Below are 24,656 nucleotides of genomic sequence, written 5' to 3' on the forward strand. Positions count from 1 at the left end.
TTCACAGAACTGTAGTTTGGAGCCCTGCATCTCTGTTTGACTTTGTTTGTGTATCTCCTGTCTCCCTTAGCATAAATCATAATGACAGATTAATTGGTTTATATTTCTGAAGCAATTTGAAATGTGAAGTGTTGCATAAGTGTTCAAGGTTGTTATTAATTTCTGACTTTTCCCCACCATTTTCTTTCATGAATGAAAATTAAATACAAATGATTTGCCATTTACAAGAGTAAATATGGTGAATCCTGTCATAAGTAATCACTCAAGGATTACCAGAAAAGCCCCTTTGTTTCACAGAATTGCACTTTTTAAATGCTTGAACTTTGCATTCCCTTTATAACACAGTAAATCTATTAACTTCACTGGAAGTGTCTGATTTATGCTGATGAGAACAGAGAATCAGATCTTTGATATCTGTGGCTGTGAGAGGGTAGTTTCATGTTGGAATAAAAGTCCTGGAAAATACGGTTCTTCTGTAAAAGTTTTACTAGAATTAAAACATCGTGTCACTTGATAAGACTTAGAATTTGAGGTTATGACTGCTTTATTTCACAGGAGGAACATAATATTGTACCAGTGTTTAAAGCACAGTATTATTGGAGACTGGAAGATTCCTGCATTCAGAGATGCCTGTTTTACTTAAAGAATTTACATATGCTGAACTGATATTTTATTTTGTTTTCTTTCCCCTTAGAACAGTGTTGACTGGGGACTAAACCTCTAGCTTTTCCTTAGGACATGGCCAGCATTTAGTATTACCAGGGAATTTTTTATCAGGTGCAGCGCTCAAAGAATAGTCACATGGAGACAGATGTTTGTGCATTTAATTCCATCTCTTGCTTCCACTGGCTTGCAGGGCAGAGTCAAGAGGTACCCATGACAAAGTAGAAAAGTCCTTTACCCCAGAACAGGATTTTAGGATCAGAAATTAAGCAGGAAGGCAAAACAAGGACAGCCAACAAAAAGTAGCCTGGAGCAACACAGTGTGTCAATGAGAAAGAGAGAGATAAGACACTTGGACAGTTGTGCATGTTGGCTTCAATCTGTAATGACTGTGCAGACCACACATCAAAAACATTTGGCTGTCCTTGACAGAGGAAAAAAAAAGCCCAGATTTTTCAGCTATTACTGCTCTTCTTTTTTTTTTGTTAGTTGAAATTATTTAAACAGTCAACCTGGTGAATAACAGTTCATTTACTCTACCTCTGTTTCTGGTTATTTGCCTAACTGCCTTCAGGCAATTATTAGGCGTCATCTTAGGGAGTCAAGGTGAAAGCTCTCTCCATCTTCTAACAACCATTTCAGCTGTTGATCAGCTAAACATACAGGTTTCACCGGTGTAAATTCCATTTGTGTTGTATCCTTCCAGCGTAAATTAAGGGCCAAATTTGGGCCATCAGCTCCAATAACACCTAATTCAGTCAGCACTGACAGCTGCTGCATTTCTCCAGTTCTGTGCATGCAAAGACTTCCATGGCCTTGGGACCAAAGTGTCTTTCTGTGCCTAAAATATGTGATAGTCGAGAAATGATCCCACACATTTCCACAGCAGTCCTATCCATGCTCAGAGAATGTGTAATATGAATTGGATGCATGGCAAAATGACCAGCCTGTCACGGTGGTGAGGACACTTTCTTGATAGCCTCGTGGCCACTTTCCTGGTAGCCTCGTGCCAAAGAAAAGAGGTGGTGGAAGGTCAGGATTTATTTAAAGTCCCACCTTGCACTCCCAGAAAGTGCCCTAGCTACTGGACGAAGGTGACCCTCCAGTCCTCCTTTTGGAAGAGTGACACTGTGAAGCCTATAATTTGTGGGGCACGAAGAAGAGCAAGCCAGAAATGGCCTATTATATAGTTTAGGAGCAAGAAGACTCATCAAGTGTGGCCACGTTTATTTGTTAGAGACTCTAGGACTGTCTCCTTCCCTACTCTGTTCCACTGTCATGTGATAAATGCACCCCAGGAAATATCAATTACATCATTCCCCAATATCTATTAGTTTGTTTCTAATCTGTTTCTTTCTGAATGACTAAAAAATAATTAGTTTTTAAATCTTTTTTCCTCCTGGCTGAAAGTTGTATTACAACATAGGTAGGTTGTGGGGGTGTTAAGACAGATTTTAGGACTGGAGATTGTCTCACCATGCGTCTTTATGTAGCAAATGAGCTCTGAAAGACCTAAATTGCCTTGTTATAGCAAAGAACTCATTGGTAGTAGAGTTGTGGATTAAAACTCTCATGAGAAAAAGCTTTATATCTCTGTCGTATCAGGACCAAGGGGGTAGACAGCAAATTGAGTAAAAAAATACCATGTTAGAAAGAGATATCTTATCGGCTTTAAGGGAAAATGGGAACACGGGGTCTCCCTTAAATGTTCAGTTATTGCTTAGTACTTAGGATTTATAATAACAATTTACCTTAAAAAAAAAAACCCTGATGATTTGCATTAATGTGGCAAAAGAATAATCTTTTGTTGATAAAAACAGAATTTATATAGTTTTTTCTCTGGGGTTTTTTGGAAGTTTTTTTATTTACTTTATCTGGAATTACTGGGAATCTCTGAGAAGTATTTTTATTTATTCTGACAACTCCTTAAGTGAAGAACCAATAGGGAATATCTGATTTATTCATGTTGCGCAAGATGACTATCCAGGACAATTTGTAGATGCCTTTTTAGGCACATAAGGCAAGGATTCCCCACACACCTCTCCAACTGGCAAAATTACTTTCTCTGTAGCAACTTGAATAAATGAATGCAAAACCTGATTGACTACAGGGATCTCTTCTCAGAAAACAAGTTTCAATAAAATGTCAGATGAAATTAGCAGTCCAGAGTGCCTTCTTCAGGTTGTCAGGGAAGTTGGAGATGACAGGCTTCCAACTATAACCCAGAGAAAATGCCACTGTGAAATTGTATAAGGTGTCTATAAATGCAGCTTTTAAAATAAGCCTAAATTTCTATGAAAAAAAGACAACACAGTACTGATCAGATCAGGAGTGGGGCATTAATCCAGCACCTTGTCTCAGGCAAAAGACAGATCAGACAATTCTCAGGACTTTAAGACCTCTACAATACACATTTTTGAGTAAACTTCACCTGGTCCTGTTCCCCTCCTATACATAGCATTTTCAGATAGATCTGTAGCAACTATGGATGGTTTTAACATGCAGGTAATTTCTGGTGTAGGAACTACGTTCCAGAAATTCGTTCCAATTTTTGATTCAAAACTTGATCTGAAAAACTTCCGAAATTTCTACAGTTTAATTAATTTTGAGTGCAGGTGCTTCTCTCACTGACCTTCAATTTCTCGTGTTTAATTTTATGTAAGTTTTGTATTTATTTACTTTTATCAGATCCCTTCCTTTTCACCATCTTATTACATAAATACATTTGATTTGTACAACTGAAATACATTTTAATTTTATTATAGGACGTCTATAATTTTCTTTGCTTTTCTCAAAACATCTTTTATTTCTATTTTTTTTCTTTAGAGAAGTCTGGGCCAACACTATGTGCAATAAATTTTTTAAACACATTATTGAACATATGCATTATACATAATTCCATTCCTTCCATAAGCTGCCTTCCAGTTTATGGATCTATCTTTGCTTATTATTTAGCAGAAGGAAGCTGTGACTGTACAGTGAGATGTCTACAGTAATGCCAGTATCTCTCTAGAAAGGATCGTCATTTTACAACCCTGTGACTCCCTGATTTGCATTTATCAATAATAAATTCCATTTAATGTGATGCCTTCCCATACACTATTTAGTTAGTTAGTTAGTTAGTTAGTTAGTTATTATTTTTAGTCCTTCTGAAGCTTCAGAAACATTCAGTTCTGTGGCCCAGGCTAAACTAGATAAAATATTGTCTAGAAATGCTCTTAGTCTTTTCTCATATTTCCTTTCCAAATCATTTGTAAGGATGTAAAACCATGTAGGCATACTGTCAAAAGGGAGGGACTCTGTCGCAAGCTGTTCTCTAATATGGCGAAGGACTTTTACTTCTACAAGAACCTTAGCAATAATGTATAAATTACACAAAATCAGAGTTCAAGGGAAGTGGGCAATCTCTAGTTTGTTAAGCCTAAATATGTAAATAATTCCAGAAAGCAGTAGCGTGATTCAGTGCGTTGGAACCTTGGTTATTAAAGGTCTTAATCACGTCATCTATTCTTAGCCATCTAAAAGGTGTCTGGACCTTCTTGTAAGGTCAGCAACCAAAACCATGTACACTTCCAGAGGTCAGTTCATCCCACCTGAGATCACTACCCAGGTCAGGTGGGTAGAGAGAGCTGGTTACTTTAAAATACCACCTAACTTCTATGCAGCAAAAGTGAAATGATTTAGAAACCTAGTCTCATATAATTTAGGGATGAGACACAATGACAAGCGACTACTCAAAGGCTCAATCCAAACAAGAGCCAGTTCACAACAAAAGAGATGTACGTGCTATGGAAAGAAGCCTCTCTCTCTGCTTAGCTGCAGTAAAGAATATGCTGTTCAGGAATTGAACCATGACTTTTTTATTGGAAAGCAGAGGTTTCAGATTGTAGTATTGTTCTTTAGAAGATTAAGTCAGATGACAGAATTGCTTTAAAAACTTCAAAATACTATAAAATAGTTACTAATATATTTATAAAGCTATATTATTGCACAGACTTGTTCCAAGATCCTGCATTCATACCTCTGTGATTCTTGCTTGCAAAGTTGAAATACCCTTTTGTATTATTAATTCCTGTCTCTTTGTCCATGATTTTCCTTAAATAAGTAAGAGTAGCCTTTAAAGAGCTCTATCTGCATTTTTTCACTTCTGGTATGCTGTGCTCAGTGTAAGATCAAAACATGGAAGTTAAAGGTCACTTCATATTAGTTGGTTGTGAGGAGACCTGTGATGATGCGCAGTGCATGCAGCGCACTGCTGCATCTGATAAGCAGTCATCTCTTTTCTAGGCCATTATCTAAAATTGATTTGTTCTGCTTCTTGGAGAGGAATACCAACTTGAAGAATATTTGGGAGAAATAAGGTCAGGACATTAATCTTTGAGGAATCTTAAACCAAGGAAGTTCCTTCTCCATAGCCAGCTCCACCCAGACTTAACACAGGATGGTTTATAGTTACATTGTGTAAAAAGTATTTACAGCTTCAACCAAGGGGATTCCAGGTCTGACAGGAGAACCATGTCGTGGTTTAACCCCAGCTGATAATTAAGTTCCACGCAGCCACTCACTCACTCCCCCCTCACCCAGAGGGATGGGGAGGAGAATCAGAAAGGAATGTAAAACTCTAGAGTTGAGATAAGAACAATTTAATAATTGAAATAAAGTAAAAAAGTAATAATAATAATAATAACAACAATAATAACAGTTATAATGAAAAGGAGGGAGAGGAGGAGAGGAATGAAATCCAAAGGGAAGGGAGGAAAGAAAACAAGTGATGCACAATATGGTTGATCACCACCCACTGAGCAACACCCAGCCAGACCCCAAGCAGCGATGGGCCAGCCCCAGGGAACCCCCCCCAGTTAATACACTGAGCATGACGTGCTATGGTATGGAACATCCCTTCGGCTGGTTCGGGCAGCTGTCCTGGCTGTGTCCCCTCCCAGTGTCCCGTGCCCCCCCAGCCCTCTCGCTGGCCGGGCCCCAGAAACTGAAAAGTCCTTGGCTTGGTACAGACACCACCCAGCAACAGCCAAACCATCCGTGTGCCACCAACGGTGTCCTCACACCACATCCAAAGCACAGCGCTGCACCAGCTACTGAGGAGGAAATTAACTCCATCCCAGCTGAAACCAGGACAAACCATTATTTCTGAACTATACAAGATTTTAGTGCCCCAGAGAGTTGTATCTGTTCACATGTTTTGGTCTTGGTAGGAATTAAAGGGATGATGAAAACAGTTCAGGCAGTATCTGATTCTTCAAAGGTGGAATTGTTCTTTCTACTTACTTCTTGTTTGTACTCTTACACAGAATTTTTGGGGATTAGTCTTGCATATATGCCTAAATTTGTAGATAGGCTACTGCAAATAGCTAAAAGATTAATTAACAAAATCTAAGGAGTGCAGAATATTTATAGGATAAAACCACTCTGGTATATAAAAAAAGAAAGAAGGAAAAAAAGAGGATACTTTAAAGAAAAATCAGGTATCTAAAATGGAACTATGGAAACAGAAATAAAGAAAACTTAGGAGTCTGAACTCTGAAATACATTAAACCATGAACAGATGTTTCTGAGGAAAATACATTTTTTAAAATGTGAATTAACTTTGTATGCCTTAATTTTGGGGTTTTCAAAATCTCTGAAAATCAGACTTTTTTTTAGGCCATCCCCTATGCAGATCTGATATACTCTGTCAGAACCTTAAAGTTACAAAAATTGATTTGCTGCTACTGTTTCTTTTGAAAAATACCAGATAAGAAATTGAAATAAACTCATATATCCTTACTTTTACAGTCTTTCCCAATCTGTCTGGAAAAGACGGATTCTTACTAGGGCAGTTGGGGTCTTATAATAAGAGAAGAGCAGCTCTGTCGTGCTGGAAGGTTTAACAGCCTGTCTGTCTCCATTCCTCTATTTGTGAGTTTAGAAACTTCCTCTGCTGTTGCATTCACTGGGGGCCAGAACACTCTTGGGCAAAAATCCACAGCTATAATTAGTGTTTTAATTTTAAGGTAGATGAATAGAAAATCCTGAAGCCGGTTATTAAAATGTCATTAGTTGACACAGAAGTTAGTGTATCTGCTTAATGTCTGTTAGCAGAAGCTGCAGAGACCAACCCAAATGAGAATTCTGCCTGGGGAAAGTTGCAGCAGCACAAGGCATCATAAATCTCCCTGCCTCTGGGAAACAGCTGGACAGCTCTCGCCAGAAAATGTTCAAAGTGTTTGTTGGGAATGCGTGAGCAATAACTCTGGCCCCTCTGTTCTAGCAGAGCGTGAGATCTCTGGAAAATACTCCTTTTGAGTGGCTTTAGCCATAGCTAAAGCCCAATAGAGTTTGAAAACAGCAAGGGTGAAAATCAGACTGTAACACGTAGCCCTGAGGATCTCTGTATCCCAAAAGTATGGAATTGGTTCTGTATATTATGTGTAACTCATTCTGACAGCACTCCCAAAGTAAATATATTTGTATTTTTAATTCAGACTTTAATGTAGCAACAAGGCTCAGAGAACTAAGCAATCTGGAATCAAAGGCTTAGAAAAAGAAGAGCAAAGACTTCTCTAGAATCTTCAGTCTCTGGCTGAAAGCAGAGAAACTAAAAGTAGCAGCAAAGATCTCAAAGTATAACTTTGCTTGTGAATATTTCAGAGAACGCAACAGAAGTTAATCACTGTTGTTAAGAAGTAAAATCACAAATCTATATCTAATAGCTTTTTTCCCCCTAAATCCTAAGATCTGAACTACAGCCTTTCCCAGCCTCTTCGCCATCTTAATGACACAAGATCATGAGTAAAACTAATACCAACGAAAATCTAAAATCTAAAGGCTTTAGAAAGCTTAATTTTTTAATTCCACTTATTTTGGCACCACACTAAGAGTTCTGCAACTTTGATCCATCAAGCAGCATTGCGAAACCATCATGAAAATGTATGAACCCAAACCCAAAACCTACTCACGCAACCTTACAGCAATAATTAGAAAAGCCCTAATTATAGTATAGTCACCCGTCAAAATAAATTACTCAGGGTGAGTGGGTGAATAGAAGTTTTCTAGGCTTCCTTAAGGAGGTGGTAATTGTCTTGAACTTTGTTAAAATACATAACTAATTCTACTTTAACAATGTCTATGGACTGTTTTCCTCTTTGGGAATTTTAAAGGATGGTTGCGAGAATTTTGAGAGGGGGCTTTTTCAATTTTAAAATATTTTATATTTATGTATTTGTACTGCAGAACACATTTTATGACATAAAAAAGAATGTTCTAAAATACATGTTCAGGTGACCAGAAATGTTACAGTAAAACAATTTTGTATGAACATGCCAATTGACTGGACATACTTCCACGGACAAAGTGATGTTTGTGGATCTGACAGCACAGTGAAGTGAGAGCACCCATGGCTGGCTCCTGAAGGTCTACACAGCGATTAGGAGCTCCATGGAGCCTGCATTTAGGAATCCTTCCTATCTTCAACATCCATTGCACACGACACCAAATCCTTGAAAGGTGTCTGTGACCCATTCACCTGGGCTTTGTTGGCCATGAAAATTTAATGCAAAGTTTGAGAGACTGCCAACCATGTATGATCTTACCCTCCTGGTTATACTACCAGTGTGTTGGGCCTGATCTAAGCAATACCAAAAACACAGGCTTTCTTTCCTGCTGTCTTCTGGAGGTTGCCAGAAACCTGCACGTAAACTTATATCCAAAGAATGCTCAATGTGTGGACTCCAGAATGCAGCAGACTTGAGCTTGATGTCACAGGGCTTGCAGACTGTGGCTACTGCGGATGGAGATACTGGTTTTAGATCTTCTTTCATTGTTGCTTCCAAAATCTGGGGGTTTGTGTTATTTATTTTTTTTTTTACTATCATTTAGGTGATATTCTGACACCTTCATTATAGAATAGAACCATAGAATAGTTTGGGTTGGAAAGGACCTTTAAAAGTCATCTGGTCCAACCTCCCCTGCAGTGAGCAGGGACATTTTCAGCTAGATCAGGTTGCTCAGAGCCCTGTCCAACCTGACCTTGAATGTTTCCAGGGACGGGACATCTAGCACAGTATATGGGCAACCTGTTCCAGTGTTTCACCACCCTCATTGTAAAAAATGTCTTCTTTATATCTAGTCTGAATCTACCCTCTTTTAGTTTAAAACCATTACCCCTTGTCCCATCACAACAGGCCCCACTGAAAAGTTTGCCCCCATCTTTCACAGAAGCCCCCTTTAGGTACTGAAGGCTGCTACAAGGTCTCCCCGGAGCCTTCTCTTCTCCAGGCTGAACAACCCCAACTCTCTCCGCCTGTCCTCATAGGAGACCTGTTCCATCCCTCTGATCATTTTTGAGGCCTCCTCTGGACCCGCTCCAACAGGTCCGTGTCTTTCCTGTGCCCGGGGCCCCAGAGCTGGACGCAGCACTGCAGGGGGGCTCTCACCAGAGCAGAGCAGAGGGGCACAGTCACCTCCCTCGACCTGCTGGCCGCGCTTCTTGTGATGCAGCCCAGGATATGACTGGCTTTCTGGGCTGTGAGCGCACACTGCCAGCTCATGTCCGGCTTTTCATCCACCGGTGCCCCCAAGTCCTTCTCCCTGGGGCTGCTCTCAATCCCTTCATCCCCCAGCCTGTGTTGACACCAGGGGTTGCCCTGGCCCTGGTGCAGGACCTTGCACGTGGCCTTGTTGAACCCCATGAGGTTCACGCGGGCCTACTTCGTGAGCTTGTCCAGGTCCCTCTGGGATGGCATCATGTCCCTCAGGAGTGTCAGCTGCACCACTCAGCTCGGTGTCATCTGCAAACTGGCTGAGGGTGCACTCGATCCCATTGACTGTCATTGATTGAGGGTATTAAACGGCACCGGTCTCAGTACGGACCCCTGAGGGACACCACTTGTCCCTGATTGTCGTCTGGACATTGATTATAAGCAGACATAGATTATAAACAGAGGCTTCTTGATATATGCGATAGGCTTCTAGTCAGGCCTATTGCAGCTATCATCTTTGCATCAAATAATAAAATATTCAAATTAATTTACATTATTATTTTAATTTAAAAATAAGCTAATTTCTGCCTACCTAAAACTCTGCATACCATTGCAATCCATTTTTCCCCATATGTATTTGAGAGCTGTTAAAATATCAATTGTAACTCTCATATCCAGACAGCAATTAATTTCAGAGTACTTTGCCATTAATTTATTATCACTAGTGAGTGACCACAAAAGCAATATGTAGAAATTTAACATTCAGCGTAACACCTGCAGTTATTGTTCTAATAACTTGAAAAATAAGGTTTGCCTTTCATTTCCTAGAGTTGTGGCTGACTCACACAATTTTGACTGATACTTCAGCAATTCCAAGCTGCATAAACAGTACAGACAGATCAATCTAAATGAGGGTGCTGAATAAGCAGAAGCAGGGGTGTATTTGTAGCTGGGTATTGTTTCATCCCACTCTAAAAATAAGCGTGAAAAGGAATGTGTATCTTATTCTGGGCTCAGAATCTGAGTCACACCATAGTTGGAAGCATTCGTATTAAAAGCTTTTGGCTCTGACACACCTTGTTTTCTGTCTGATTGTTCATTCTTACTATAATTTCTTAATTCCTCACCACCACACTTTATTTTTCACAATACTTACATTTTCACGCTCGACTTTTACATTTCTTAGATGAGAACGGTGGAGCTTCAGGAGCCAGGGACCCTCCTGCTGCTCTGTGCTTCTGTGCTGCGTGTCGGGTTCTTTCCTCACAGAAGGGGAGAGGGGCTCGGGGGGCTGGTGGTGAAGGTGCTTGGCAAAGCCAGGCAAAGGAAAGCGCGTGTAGGTCAGTCCCTTCAATGTAGCACAAAATGGGACACGTTGTGGGAGACACATTTAAAACTGTGTCCAGTGACTGGGATCACTGGGTGTTGAGCACATCGGTGTAGTGACTGTCAATAGATTTGAGTCTTGTTACCATTTCATCATGATGATTCTAATGCTTCTTTACTACCACCCAAACATTTTCTCTTATTTTCTTCTGTAAGGGCTTACCTTTTCTTAGGAAGCAAGTTAGGATCTATTGCTTCATCATCAAACACTTTATCGATAAAATAAGTCTTACTACTTCCTGACATAGATGAGCTCAGGTTAAGAAAAAAACCAGCTGCTTTGTCCTCCTCATTTTCTCCTCTTTCTGCTGCTTCTGACTTTCTGACTCCCTGATCTGGTCTCTGTCGTCAGGGTGAACATCCCCAGTAGTTTTATCTGACTTCCCTCCCCGCAGAATCAGGCAGACCTTTTTGTGCAGCTTAGGGGTAGCAAGGAACGCTCGGTAATTGTAACTGTGCCGTGGCTTCCAAGCCATTTCGGCAGCAAAGTCAAAGAGGTTAGGTTAGACCATCTTCGGTGTTCAGCTGCACTTGGAAACAGGCTGGGAGCACTGTGGCAATCAGGCACAGCAGCAAGATGGATTAAGCCGCGGTGGGTTTTCTGCAATTAAATACTTATTCTGCACTGCCTGTCTGCGTGAAGGCTTTTAGTCAGGTCCAGTGCAAAGAGCTTAGCTTAAGCTCTGCTGGCTTAAACTGACCTCTTGACTTTGTGCTGGGGTGGCGGAAGAGTATGCACACTTTTTGAAGTACAGCAAGGAGGCACCCGAGCAAGAGAGCAGCTGCACTGAGTCAGACCAAGGGAAACTGTAGCCCTGTACTCTGTCTCTACTACTGCCCCTTGGCAGATGTTAAGGCAAAAGATATAAGAGCGGGGAAGGCATGCAGAGATACATTCTGTGCTCCACTGTTCTGTATTTTATGGAACTCTTGAGTCAGAATTTGTACCTTTACATTTAGTGGCTTTCGTGTTGGGTTTTTTTGTTGGTTGTTTTTGTTCTATGACTTTGTATAATTGCTTTTTGACTGTATTTATGATACTGGCAGCATCTGCTAGTGAATGCCACTATTCTCTTATGCTGTGTGAAAAGAACCCACTTCTTTTGCTTGTTTTAAACCTGCTAATTTCATTGGCCATCCTCTTGTTCTCATGTAGTGAGAAGCCAAGCATCCATTCATTTGTTTTCTAGGCACTTTCCCAGGGTTCTCCTGATTTTATACATATCTGCCATATCCCCCTTCAGTTGTCCCATTTCCAAGCTGAAAACTCCAAATCAATTTAAGCAGTTCCAAGCTTTAATTGCCCTTCTTTAGTTCCCCCATGTAATTTTTGAGAGGCAAGTACCAGAACAGCAGGCAGTATACAAAAGGGAGGGTACTATGTGGTTTTGTGTACTGCTATAAAGGTGTTTTCTGTTTTGTGCTCCGTTCCTTTTTTAATGCTCCTAACTGCTGGGGGGTTTGACTGCAAGTGAGCATGGGATTTATATTTTCTTTTAGTAATCTTTCTTTGTTTTATTTATTCCTTTTTTTTTAATTGCACACAATTGAAATTATTTATTTGGTGTGCTTTTTGTACCTACAGAAAGTTGAATTTCTGTACCTAATGATTAGTGTTTCAACAGCAACATCTAGAACCAGCCCTGTCCTTTGCTCATGCCGGATGAAAAAAAGCTGGTTTTATCAGAGATTTTCCAAACACGATTGCAACAAAAGTTGTGGTGTTTAAAACATTTAGTCTCTGCATTATACCCAGATACAGCAATTGCTGAGGTTTTATGAGACAGTCTCTCTATTTAGAGTCTCTCCATTAGCTCTAATGCTCTAAGGCTTAGGCAAGGAATTTCAAGACACTGAGAAATAGTTTTTGATAGAAGATACAGTTTACACTGGTTCTGCTTTTTCTTTAATTGAGCATTGCACCCTCTTTGACATGGCTGGGTATCGCATCCTATATATTTTTTCCTTTGGAACACCTTTATAATGCAGTCATTATATCAATATCTGTGGAACAGTTTCTTGGTTTTATTTGCACTGCTTATACATATATTTGGATTTTGGATAGATAGGTAGGTAGGTAGCAACTAATAATGCAAAACTATCAAGTCAATGGTTACTAGATCATAAGGCACATAACTTGTTATGTTAGAGGACAGAAGTTGGAAATTGTACTGCATGTTCAGTTTGAAACGGAAAGAGTTCAATCTTCTTTGTCTCCTAATCTTGAATGGGCATTTTTGTTTCTTGTATTTTTATATATGTTATATTCATAGAAATTTTTTGTTAGGACTTTTCTCTCTGTTTCCCAATAATACATACATCAGTTAAAGTGAAAAATTGTTTAATATCCAAAAATGGAATGAGCATGTCTTTCATTTAAAACATCTTATCTACCATTCAGAATATTACTGCTAATTACTACTGCACTCACTTTTGTATGACAGTGGCAAAACTAAGAACAAAGGAAAAAAAGCCAAGGTACTACACTTTTAGTTTCACAGTTTGTATCACACTGGTCCTGTGACCCTGGGATTTGTGTGCTGGTATTTATGAAATCAGTGGAAATTAGTGCATACCTAACAAGTTTTTTGAAGCTAAAGGTGTCTGTGGCACTGATTAACTTTCAGAGTGGTAAAATGGCTTAAGTCAGAGAGGAATTTTCTAGACTGGGAAATCTTTTTTTCAAAATATGTAGTGTTTCAGACATGCAATCTCACCAATAAAGGTAACGTGCTCCTAAGGAAATACAAAAGTAGACTTCCAGCTGAGCACTGCCTTCAAGGCTGTTGGTTTTCCAGTACTCTCAAAATATCCTTCATTGCCAGAGCGTAGAACTTTGACTGTGACAAATCTGATTTTGACAAATTTTGGAGGTACAGTTTTGCGAGTGGATTAATACAGATTTCTCTTACTCCCTTAGACCCCAAATCCTGCAATGAGGATCCTGCTATCAGTATGAGGGCCATTTAACACAGGACATTTTTCTAGTGTGTTACAATTACAAAAGCATCTTTTATTAATATAATTTTGCTAAACCACTGTGAAAAATTCATAGAGTATTCAGTAGTTGCAAGGCTGCTCAATTACTTAGCTGTATTGAGGTGTTTGTGTGTCTGAACGTTGTAATTCATGGGAAACACCCAAGAATAGTAGTAGTAATAATTTTTACTCTGCCTGCAAAATGCATCTTATGATGGTTTACTGTGCATATGTAACATATTTATTTATTTCACACTCATATGTGGTTAAAATAATTTTTGCCAGTTCGTACTGTTACATAATCTCATAGAAGCCCTAAATTGTGGGATAAGAATTAAAAAATGGTCATACAGTCTAAAATATCTTCAACGTATTCTTACGTAGGTGCTTTTTTCTTTGGAAAACTGTCTCAGAGCTGGACATTATTTTTAGTTTCCCATACTAACTGCTGAAGATCTACTTGTGCAGCATTTTGGTCACTGCCCTTCAATGCAATTTGCACATGAAAAAAAAAGGCATGCATAAAGAGCATTTTTTTATCTTTATGTCTTATACTACTCTTTGTGTTTGCTTCTAGAAAGGACTTGCTATTTTTTAATGTTCTTTTATTTTAATTGTTTTAATATTTTATTTTTAACCATATATTTGAAGACAAATTTGAGGCATCAGTAATAAACCAATTTTCAGTCCAGCTGTGCAAGAAATTCAAACATACAGATATTGATAGATAAGATGAGACCATAGTCCATCTAATCTAATAATCCTTCTGACAGCAGTAGATGATTCAGAGGAAGCTGCCAGAAATTTCATGAGACAAATAGAGGGTAATCTGTCAGCCACCTTAAGTCTTCTCAGAACACCTTAGTACTTTGAGATAATTTTAAGCCCTAAAGCATAAGTTTTCAACTTTCTTTGAAAATACATTAGCATTAAATATTACAAATGTGGGGCTCATGAATAGCAAAATTTTGACAAATATGAAAAATTAGATAGTGCAAGCATTACTGAAAACTGCAGATCTCTGAATCACTGGTTGATAATTTACTTTCTTAGCATGTGAGAGTTTGGAGGGGTGGAAATGACATAACATGGTGAAGAGCCAGCACTTTTACAGTCCTTTTGATCCTTCAGATCTCTTGTCTTTTGGCATAAATGTTGCAAAACTGATTTATCCTAAGTAACAGTTTGAAATAAGAAAACAGCTCTGGTATGCTGCCTATTTTGCAGGTATTTGGATGACAGGAATGTTACATTTCAGGAAGTGTTCATGTGGTATATACTTGTGAACATCATTTGATCACTGGTGCTATCACCAAGAAAATTAGTTACCATTTCATGAAAGGTGAATATTTAACTTCACAGGAAACATTGAGAACTAATCTTAATATTAGCTGATGAACCAGATCCTACCTCACATAATCCCAACAAAAGAAGCAGCAGCAGCATATGTATTTCTGCAGATTTATGTGTTCTTTCTTTTCTTTTCTTCCCAGACAACTATTACGGCACTCCGAAGCCTCCAGCAGAACCGGCTCCATTGCTGTTAAATGTAACAGATCAGATCCTCCCAGGTGCCACTCCCGGGGCTGAAGGCAAACGTAAAAGGAATAAGTCTGTGAGCAATATGGAGAAGACGGGTATCGAGCCACCAGAGGAAGAAGAGGAAGAAAGACCTGTGGTGAATGGAAATGATGTGACAGTAACACCAGGTCTGTCATTCCTTCTTACTTTGCCATGCCTTTCTGTTATTCACAGAGTCCTCCCTTACCTCCTTCTGCAGGGAGAATGTGCACGTTCAGGTAAGGATGTTCTGGCAAGACTGACAGCCAGGAATCCTGAATCATTTCTCTGAAGGAAATTTTTTCTTCTCTGAAGAAAAGGATTTCTCTGAAGCCTAAACCAAATCACTTTAACCTCCATTTTGGGGAGTCATCTCACCTCAGCTACTGTAAAGACACCTGTCTCTGAACTAGTCCCTCTGAACCCTCTCCATAGACCAAAAAGAAAAATACCTGCTCTCTGAATACAGTTCATGTGACCTGGTTTAGATTTCTAGGTTAGGAAATCAGTCACAAGTGCCTCTGTCTGTCCACTGAATATAGAGGGAGTCTGGAGAACTGTAATTTGGTCAAATGAACCTAGTCTCTCTATTTCAGGTCTCCTTGTTCTCAAATAGTGATACTCACAAGACTGCTCACTACATTATGAACTGAAGTTTTGTAAATTGTTATGAAATCTTAGCAATATTGTGCAAGAGTAAAGTTATCGTATAAAAGAATTTGTGGCAGTGCCAACGAAACTTAGCTGGCAAAGCTACCAGGAAGAACCCTTTTCAGCGATGTTCCAGAGCCTGCATAAAGTTGATAAAAGTTTCAGACATCTAGTCCTGAAAGGCAGCTCTTATTTTACCCCTTGGATCATAGTTCTCCAGAAAAAAAGGGGCTTAAGATACTGACTGGTATCCTGAGTGGAAACACTCCAGCCTTTTCCCAAGCAGGTAATCAGATTCCCCTTCAACATTGCAGTAAGCCATCATTTTACAGTACTTAATCATTTTTATTCTGAAATACCATTAAAGAAATGATTTGTCATTGTTGTTGAGGTAGGAAATTAAAGGATTCAGACTTTTATACCTCTCTGACAAATAACCCTGTGAATCCTTTTTGGTGAACCTAGAAATTCAGAAACAAATTATTGAAGTAGAAGCCTACAGTGACAATCGTATGCATGAGAAGCTAAAATGGAATATTGCAAGTTCTCTAAATGTATATGTTAATGTGAAACAAAATATCCATTACCTAATCATCTAAGCACTGTAGAAGGATTTTCATACTGCAGATTCTATATATAATATTTTTTTCCTCCTACTGCATTAGAAAATATATCGAATTGAGTATCTTCTCATCAGGGATGTATTTGCCACATGTGTTTATGTTGTTGCTACATAACATTAATGTAAGGGCAAATCCCTGGGCAGAATCTATCCCCGCGTGCAAGGGGGATGGCAGGGGGTGGTGGGGTGAGAGTGGATCTCGTTTTCCCCTCTCGGCATTACTCCCTGGCCATTGTCATCACATGCTGTACGAGCCTTGCTCATCCGTTCCGCACAACACTGCATATTTCAGCAGTGCTCTGATGCTTAGTGCCTCTCCTACACAGCTAAGCAGAGAAGGATGAATCCCAGAAATCCTTACATAAAACATCAGCACTGGCTCCGTTGCCAGGATACTTCCACAGTGAAAGAGGCAAAGGCAGGATTTGGTCTTTGATGTGTATTGTAGAAATCATTAAAAAGATCATTCTTTGCAGTTATTCGAAATCTGTCGCATAACGGACCATTGCTGAGGAGCAATTTCCAGAGCAATATGTTTCAGCTCGAACTGGATCAATGTTTACCAGCTTTTCTCCTCACGTCGTACACCTATAATTTGCTTCTCCCAAGCAAATTCTATGTGAACGATGACTAGGCAGCACCCAAGAAACAAGCACTGGCATGTGCTGTGTTACAAAATGAACTACATGAGCATCGGTGTAAAAGAGCCCCCCGCCTCCCCCCTCCTCGCCCCTCACAAAGTAATTCCTGTAGGTGTGGCCAGCAGAACAAGCAGTGCCTGTGTTGGCTCTCATGGTTTCATAAGCAGGGTTTTGTTGTTCAGTTACACTGATTGAGGACTTTGGGGATTGTAGCAAAGCAGCTCTGTACATACATGCTGTGTTGCCTTTGTTGGGCAGCGTAGCTCCCACGGAGCCTGTTACTGCAGTCATTTTCTCTGTGAGCTGACAGAGTCTTTGGCTACCTCTAAAATGTGTGTACGTTTGTGGTTTGTGTCTTTGAACAGTCAGGAAAACCAGAAATGTTGAATTGTGGGGGTTTTAAACTCTTGGTAGAGGGAGAAATCTAATTTTTATAAAGAAGCAACATAGGTAGAAGATTTGTTATTTCCAGTTCTTCTAGAAAGTGCATTCTTATTTTAAATGCTTCACTTCTATCGGGAGTATTTTATTAAACATAGGACTCCTGGGACATCTCAAACATTGATACATTTTTATAGATGCTCAGCAACTTAATGGCTTATTAACTGCCAAAGGTATCAGTCTGGCAACTCAGAGGACTGCTATAACACCTAGGACTGCTAGGTCGAAATAGTAGCAGATCTAAGATGGATCTGAAGAAAATAAACGCATCTTTATCAGACCAATAAGTGACATCTATAGTTGCAGAGATCTTTGTACTTTTGGTCTGATTTTTCAGATTACTTTTCAGTGTCTGTTAAGATAAACCATATATCTGTTGAGCTTTGTTAGTAGGAATGAGTTTTTCATTAATTCACTTCCACATACCTTGCTTCATATGCCATCAGATTTCCCTCAGACAGTTGTATATTGGCAGGCTGGAGATCTTCAACCATGATCTGTAACCATCTTCTTGTTAATTTGTGCTGTCCAGTGTGTTTATTCTTTCTGACTTTTGTCACCAGCTCTCAGCCCAGAACCCAACAGGAATCCTTCTCAATTCTTCAGGATGAGGCTTTTGGCCATTTTAGAATAGGGCACTCTCAGTGCCTCATCCTGGATCAAGTTCTCTCAGGCGAAAGAGTATTAATTGGGATATGGGATTTATCTCATCCAACTTTAGTAAATTATATGCCTAAATGCTTTACTTTTTTGTTTGAGCTACTTGTCTCTGTTCTTTTTACAGTAAGGAGAAAGAAGCAATTCCAAAGAGTAAGAAAATACAGCTGGTTTAGATACCCATTTTAGGGGATCACCTTTACAATCTGGAATGCTTAAATCAGCCTATAGATATACAGGAGCCTAGACAGCTAAATTTAAATGAAGAATCCTACTATTTGCCAAGCAGTATATGAGAGACCATCTATAGATTAGCTGTTAATATGGCACAGTCTAGAATTAGCATTGGGTTTCTCACACCTAGTGCAATTGCTTACATTAATGGACTTCTGGCTGCTCTGGGTTGTGTCTCTGTTGGGTGAGACATCTTGCTTCTGAGAAGCCTTTCCTGATAGACACTGCATTGAAATGAACGATTTCTGCAAAACTGATGCGTTGGCAAAAGAGTTAAAAGTGTTTTGGTCAAATTACAACCTGCTTGCCAGGCATTCAGTTCTCACTGCTGTTGCTGTTTGTGTCTGCAGAGAAATAAGTCAGTCTCCTTCACCACCAGGATCATGATTTGACACTGTGTTGGCCATGTCACATTTGCTTCACACTTTTGACTGATTGTTTATCATCCAAACTCCAGAAGAACCACTCTAATATTGAAAGAATTCTTATGTATGTGCGTCATTCTGACATTACTTGAACAACAGTAAGTTGCACCCAGAGATGAAAGTTCTGGCAGGCTCCAAGTATTTGAGGGATCAGATAGGACATAAAGTTTCAGAATTATCATTCCATGCCTTAGGTTGATAATGAAGCAAAAGGCTAGGGTCCCAATGCCATCAATCACCATGCAAGGTGCAGCAGACCCAGGAAACAGGTTGAGTTCATTCTTCTATTATTACACAGCAGAAACTGTCAGATGCATGAAAAGAACACACACGGCATCCAAGAGCCATGAGATTTTAAAAAATACATAAGTCGGTCTCCATTGATACTTCTGTTGTAGGTGTGTTCTTTAAAGTCAATTTATCATAGCTAGGTCACAGACCTACAGAATGCCCTATGCTCACCCAGTCTCCACGTCTGCTGTTTTGCTTCCTCCCCATCAGCTCCTAGTGCCTGTGTCAGTAGTCAGGGGGAACAGTGCCTTCATGCAAAGAACCAAAACACAAAGATGGCTACAGCTCTGTGGGAAAGGGAGCAGCTCCAAGGATGCAGTGATAATTTTGTAAGAAAATAGGTGCACATTGCTCAGCAAACAGGAGTTAAACTACTCTTATATCCAACAGTTACTTCAAGTCAATGGATTGGTTCCTGTGCAGAATTTAACAAATTAGTCAGTGAGATACAATAATGATATAAAGAGTTGCAGTATTTTCTTTAAGAGCTGCTAAAACCACTCCATAAATTACTATTCAATAATATTTCCTTTAATTTGTTCTCTGCTGGTATCGCTTAGGTCATCTGAGTTGTTTCTTTTGGAAGAATAAGTTTTTAAAAATTACTGCGTGAATAATCCGCAGCATTAAAATAAAGGAATAAAATGGCGATGTTCTCTTACGTGTTTAGATGGCAGATTTCAAGTTCGACTGTAAATAATACAAACAATTTAACGTGCAGGCAGCAGAATTGATGAAGGCTCAGATTCTGAGTCTATCACAACATAATTACCAGTTGCTTTTTAAAAAATGTTCACCATCTTGTTTAAGAGGAGCTGTATAGAGAATATGTTATATCAGCCAGTAATATTTTATCTGTTGTTATTTGGAGTTGAAATTCTACAGAGATGAACTTACATTACTTTATGATAAGTTGGTATTTTTAACATACACGTTATCTTGTTCTCAAAGTTCTTTGTATTCGACATACGTAATAACTTGCTCGTGCTTTACTGGTGTTTATTCTGTCACTTCCCAGGACACTCACTTTTGAGATACTGCACTAAACTGCTTTTGAAAACTGGACCATGTAATCTGTTTTGTAGCAAGACAGCAGCTCTAGTAGGCTATTTCACTTGATGTAAAGTCAATTGATTGTTTTTTTAGTGACAAAAATACTTTTGGACTCATATTATGGTACAATTTTAGGATCTTTTTTTATGTCTTATACTGTCTGAAGAGAAATATTTGTGCTCGCAGTGTGTTATGGTAGTATTTTAAACTTTATTTGTACACTTAGACACTGCTAGCTTTTAACAAGAACTCCTGGTTTTTATTAAATCCAACATTATCTATGAATATATATTAGCAGAAAGAAAGCCAGAAAGGTGAATATCTACCTTACCTGGCATATGTGAATGACAGATAAATATAACAAAAGATAAGATGACACCGTAAGTATTCCAGATAAGTGTGACTAGGATGTCCATTGTGTAAAACAATGTTATTAAATGGCATTAGGCAATTCTACCTTAATTGACTGGGTTTTAGTCATCATGATGCCTTCTCCATTATCAAAGTAAGCTATTAAAAGATAACAATCCAGGAATTAATAATTCATGAGATTGGCTTTAAAATAATTATAATTTTAAGTTGTTAAATAAGCATCAGGTTTCTTTTTTCCCATCTAAATTTTGATAGCAATCTCTGTCTTAGACAAGCTCAGAATATTTCTTCCAATCCTCAAGGCTTAATTTTTGCATTTTTCCTGCCATCGCAATGGCTGGTATTTGTTGATAATGTTGTTGAAAATAAAGAATCTGACCTTTTCAGGCCTGTTGAAAATAAGATCTTGAGGAAGAACGCCTGTTGCAGATATCGTGGTAAAATCCCAAGACACAGCAATGTGGCCACATCTGTGCTCTATCAGACCAACCGGTTGATCATTAGCCATTGTGTGCAATGTACCTGTGCTCCAAATTTAATTTTTCTGCTGTGGTCATATGTACCACATGGCTTTATGTCTTGTTTTCCGTCTATAGTCTGTATGGCATCCTTCCTGTAGTAGAAATGTGGTCAAGACTGCAGGTAGCCTCAGGAATAGAGCTCACAGGTGTGTCAATGATGCTTGACACAGATGAGAACTTACTTTTGTTTTGCAGAGATAAGAAAAAAAAACAACAAAGAGTTTATCAGAAATTACGTTGCCCTATTCTCAGGGGAAGTGGAGAACATATTATTCTCTCTGCTTTGCAGGAAACTTACATATTTTAAAATGCTTCCCCCATCCATCAGTTTTTTTCTCCTCAAGACTAGACACACCTGTTTTTCAGTCTTGCCATACTTCCAATCTTTTCCTGTTCCTTTTTTTTTTTTTTTTTTCCTTTTTTTCTTTTTTTCTTCTTCCTCTTGTTTTCTGTCCTCTGGACTCTTTCCCATTTTCCTTGACGTGAAATTTTTGAAACTGGGCACAATACTCCTAATTAAACCTTACTGTAGCTGAAGGTGGAAGGACCTGTATTGCACATGCTTACTTTTCCTGCCGATTATGATGCTTGTTTCTCTTTGCCATAGTATCATTACTGACTGAAGATAGTGGCTAGACATCCGTCACACATCCCCATACCTCCATTGTATTGTCAGTAGAAATTCTGCCGAGGCATTTGCCCCCCCCCCCCCCCCCCCCCCATGTATTTTTACAGCTGATTGTGGCATTTTGCGCCAGACAAGCGCCACATATTTTGGAAAGGCAAGGCAGGGGAGAGGGATTTACGACTGGTAGACAGGAGGCACCCTGCTGCTCTGCTGTGGGTTACAACCAAGCAAAACTTGTGTCTGAGTCTCTTGCTAACTAGTTTCTTCCCACAGACAGATTCATACTTCCGAATAGCATAAAATTAGTATAATACAATGTTGTTAAAGTATGAATTGAGATGTAGCATATGGCTGTAGACCTATAGACCATCACCCTGTTCAAGACCAATCTTTTTCTTTTTTTTTACATGTGTCAGTGTCAAAAGTCTTTTTATAAGATCACGAAAGCTATGTCTACCATTTCTCCCTAAGGAGCAGCACCTGTTACTCTGTCATGAAAAGAAATAAGATTAGTTTGGCACAATTTCTTCCTGAAAAATCTTGACAATTATTTATCACCTTTGAAGAGCTTACATGTAGGTGGTTTGATTGCTGATCCCAACGTACTTTGAGGAATTCAAACCAGAAAGATGTGCAGTTACAGTTTCATGGGTCTTCCTCCTTTTTTACAAGAAGACATATTGGCCTAATTAAGCAAATTATTTCATCAGGAATTTAGGTGGTCAGAAATTAGGAATATAAAGCTGTGTAAAAGCCTAAATCGTAGATACTTTGCTGAAACCAGGACTTTGTCTCCTAAGTTTCTTTTCTTCATGAAGTCTCAGTGGTGTAGCCATTACTAGCCATGAGACTGCTTTAGTGGTTCCCTCCGCAGCCTAGGTTTCATTCCATCAGGCTCTGCCAACTAAGAATGGCAGCTTCATCTAAGTTTTACCTGACCTGTTCTCTGCCCACTCTAGTCCATGTTCTTGAGCCCTACTGCTGACATTGATTACGTTAGTCATTTAATCACAGGTAATCTTTTTGCAGTAGTGACTGAGGGAAAAATAGTGCTGGGGGTTTTGTGTGTCATACAGTATTAGCTTTCCTTCCTTCCCACGTACTAGAATGACTCTGCTTTTGGTCTTCTTAACGCACTTACAGAAAGTTTTCTTGTCACCTCTAATATCCCTGACTGTATCCCATTTTCTAGACTGACTGTTGTGCTTTGCTATTAGATGCCTATGTTGCTTTTTCTGTCTTCAACCTTAACAATTTAATCTAGTTTTCACCTTTTGTACAATTCTATCTCAAGTAGCAGACTGTTGAAAAATCATGGCTTAGTCAAAATGATCTCTGATTATATATACTTACTATTTTTGTTTTTCATTAGAATAATTCATGCTTGTATCCTTAGTATTTTTTATTTAATCTTTACCAGTTCTCCTGAACTCCTTTTCCATTACTATGGCTTGCCATAGCATCAAATGTTTTAATTCTGTGAGTCTACTAAAAACTGGGTATTTTAAGACCATTGTTAATTTTTTGTTGCTCTTCTTTTTTACTGTCCCGAGCACTACAAATCAGATTGTTTCACCCAAGCTGTCTTCCACTCCTACATGTTTCACAAAAGTATCTGCACAGTTCCATGCTCTGGATGTACTGTTAGTTCATGAAAGAAATTGTCATCTTCTTGAACTTCATTGTAAACTACATGGTTGACTTGTTTTAAAAACATATTTTACTCTTTCTTTTTTATATAATTATCCACAGGTTTCAATATAGTCCATATAATATTACTCAGAGCAAGCATACATACATTTTTGATGAATCAAAACCATACAACTTCCTTCATTCCTTACATATGTTTATGAACAAGCTATAGTAGTCTCAGTCTAGTCTCTGTTACACCAAATATGTATCGTTTTGATTAAATACTGGTGTACAAGTTAACAGTTTGTTCTCAGTTCTTCTCTGATATTCATTGTCTGTGTCCCTATGATTTATGTCTGTTGGGGAGCTTATGTCATTAGCCTTCACATAACTTAATGTAAAGCCATGCTTACTAGGTCTCAGATTCATCTCGCCCCATTTTAACTGTCTAGAAACAGAGCAACTAGCCTAAGCAGGACTGAATTTGGTTTACCTAACTTAATATGTAGGGTCATCTCAGCCATCTGACTAGGATCCCATCATAGTTGAGATTCAGTCAATACATTAAAATCATGCATTTATTTTAGTTGCAGTTCATCTGGACAAAAGTAGAGGTCTGTCTACTTTTTCAATGAGATCGGTCTTCGTTTAAGTGCAACAGAAAAAAGAATCCAAGGATGACAGCTTCTTCAACTGGGGCAACAGGTTCCTGCCACATTTTTTCAAGAAATAATTCCTAGGCAGACCATATGATAAAGCACAGCTTACATACCTAGTAGACCAGTCAAACAAATTTATTCACCTCCAAGGATGAAGGAATCTCTTTCTTTAATAGGACAAGTTCTCTTAACCGTCCTGTGTTTGACTACTTTGACTACGATTAATAGTCAAGAAAAGATTATGTTTCCTCCACTATCAATAGTTCTGTGCAAGGAAGCCCTGCTCTGTCACAGTCATTCATGCAGGTGAACATGTAGACTCTTAAGCCTGGATATAAGTATTCAACAATGTGGGTAAGGCACACTTAGAATCCTAATGTTGCACAGCTGATCCCCATTTAGCTGATTTTTTTAAGGTATCATTGTGATTCTGTGTTATGTTTGTGTTCAGTGGATGTTTTACCAAGTATCGCTAAGTTCTACCACACTTGCTTAGCTAAAAGACTGGACGGTGGGAACTGATGGTGGTAGAGATACTGTTGGACACCACATTTTCTAATATCTGACTTTGTGGAAAGTAAAATGAATAAAAATGAAAGATCAAGTACTGAAAAGGACATGGGAAAGGAGGGATCCTTCCTGAATATGTTCTTAGCCACAGTGAGACACAACCACATTGGGTATAGGAAGCATTTGGCATTGGCTGTGGGAAACTAAGCCTCCCACAGATTTTAATCAGTAACGAAATAACAACCAATTCTTAT

The 24,656-nt window shown here is 38.9% G+C and overlaps 1 protein-coding gene across 12 annotated transcripts in view; it reads left to right on the top strand.

The window, feature by feature from the left end:
• MAGI2 (membrane associated guanylate kinase, WW and PDZ domain containing 2) overlaps window positions 1-24,656 on the top strand; it is a 755,689-nt gene that overhangs the window by 482,345 nt on the left and 248,688 nt on the right. For all 12 annotated transcript variants that reach the window (XM_055712103.1, XM_055712104.1, XM_005443453.4 and 9 more), the window contains one exon: window positions 14,999-15,214. In XM_055712103.1, the coding sequence (XP_055568078.1) occupies window positions 14,999-15,214 (216 nt within the window). The remainder of the gene's footprint in view (window positions 1-14,998; window positions 15,215-24,656) is intronic.

This window comes from Falco cherrug, chromosome 5 (assembly GCF_023634085.1).
Source record: "Falco cherrug isolate bFalChe1 chromosome 5, bFalChe1.pri, whole genome shotgun sequence".
NCBI lineage: Eukaryota > Metazoa > Chordata > Aves > Falconiformes > Falconidae > Falco > Falco cherrug.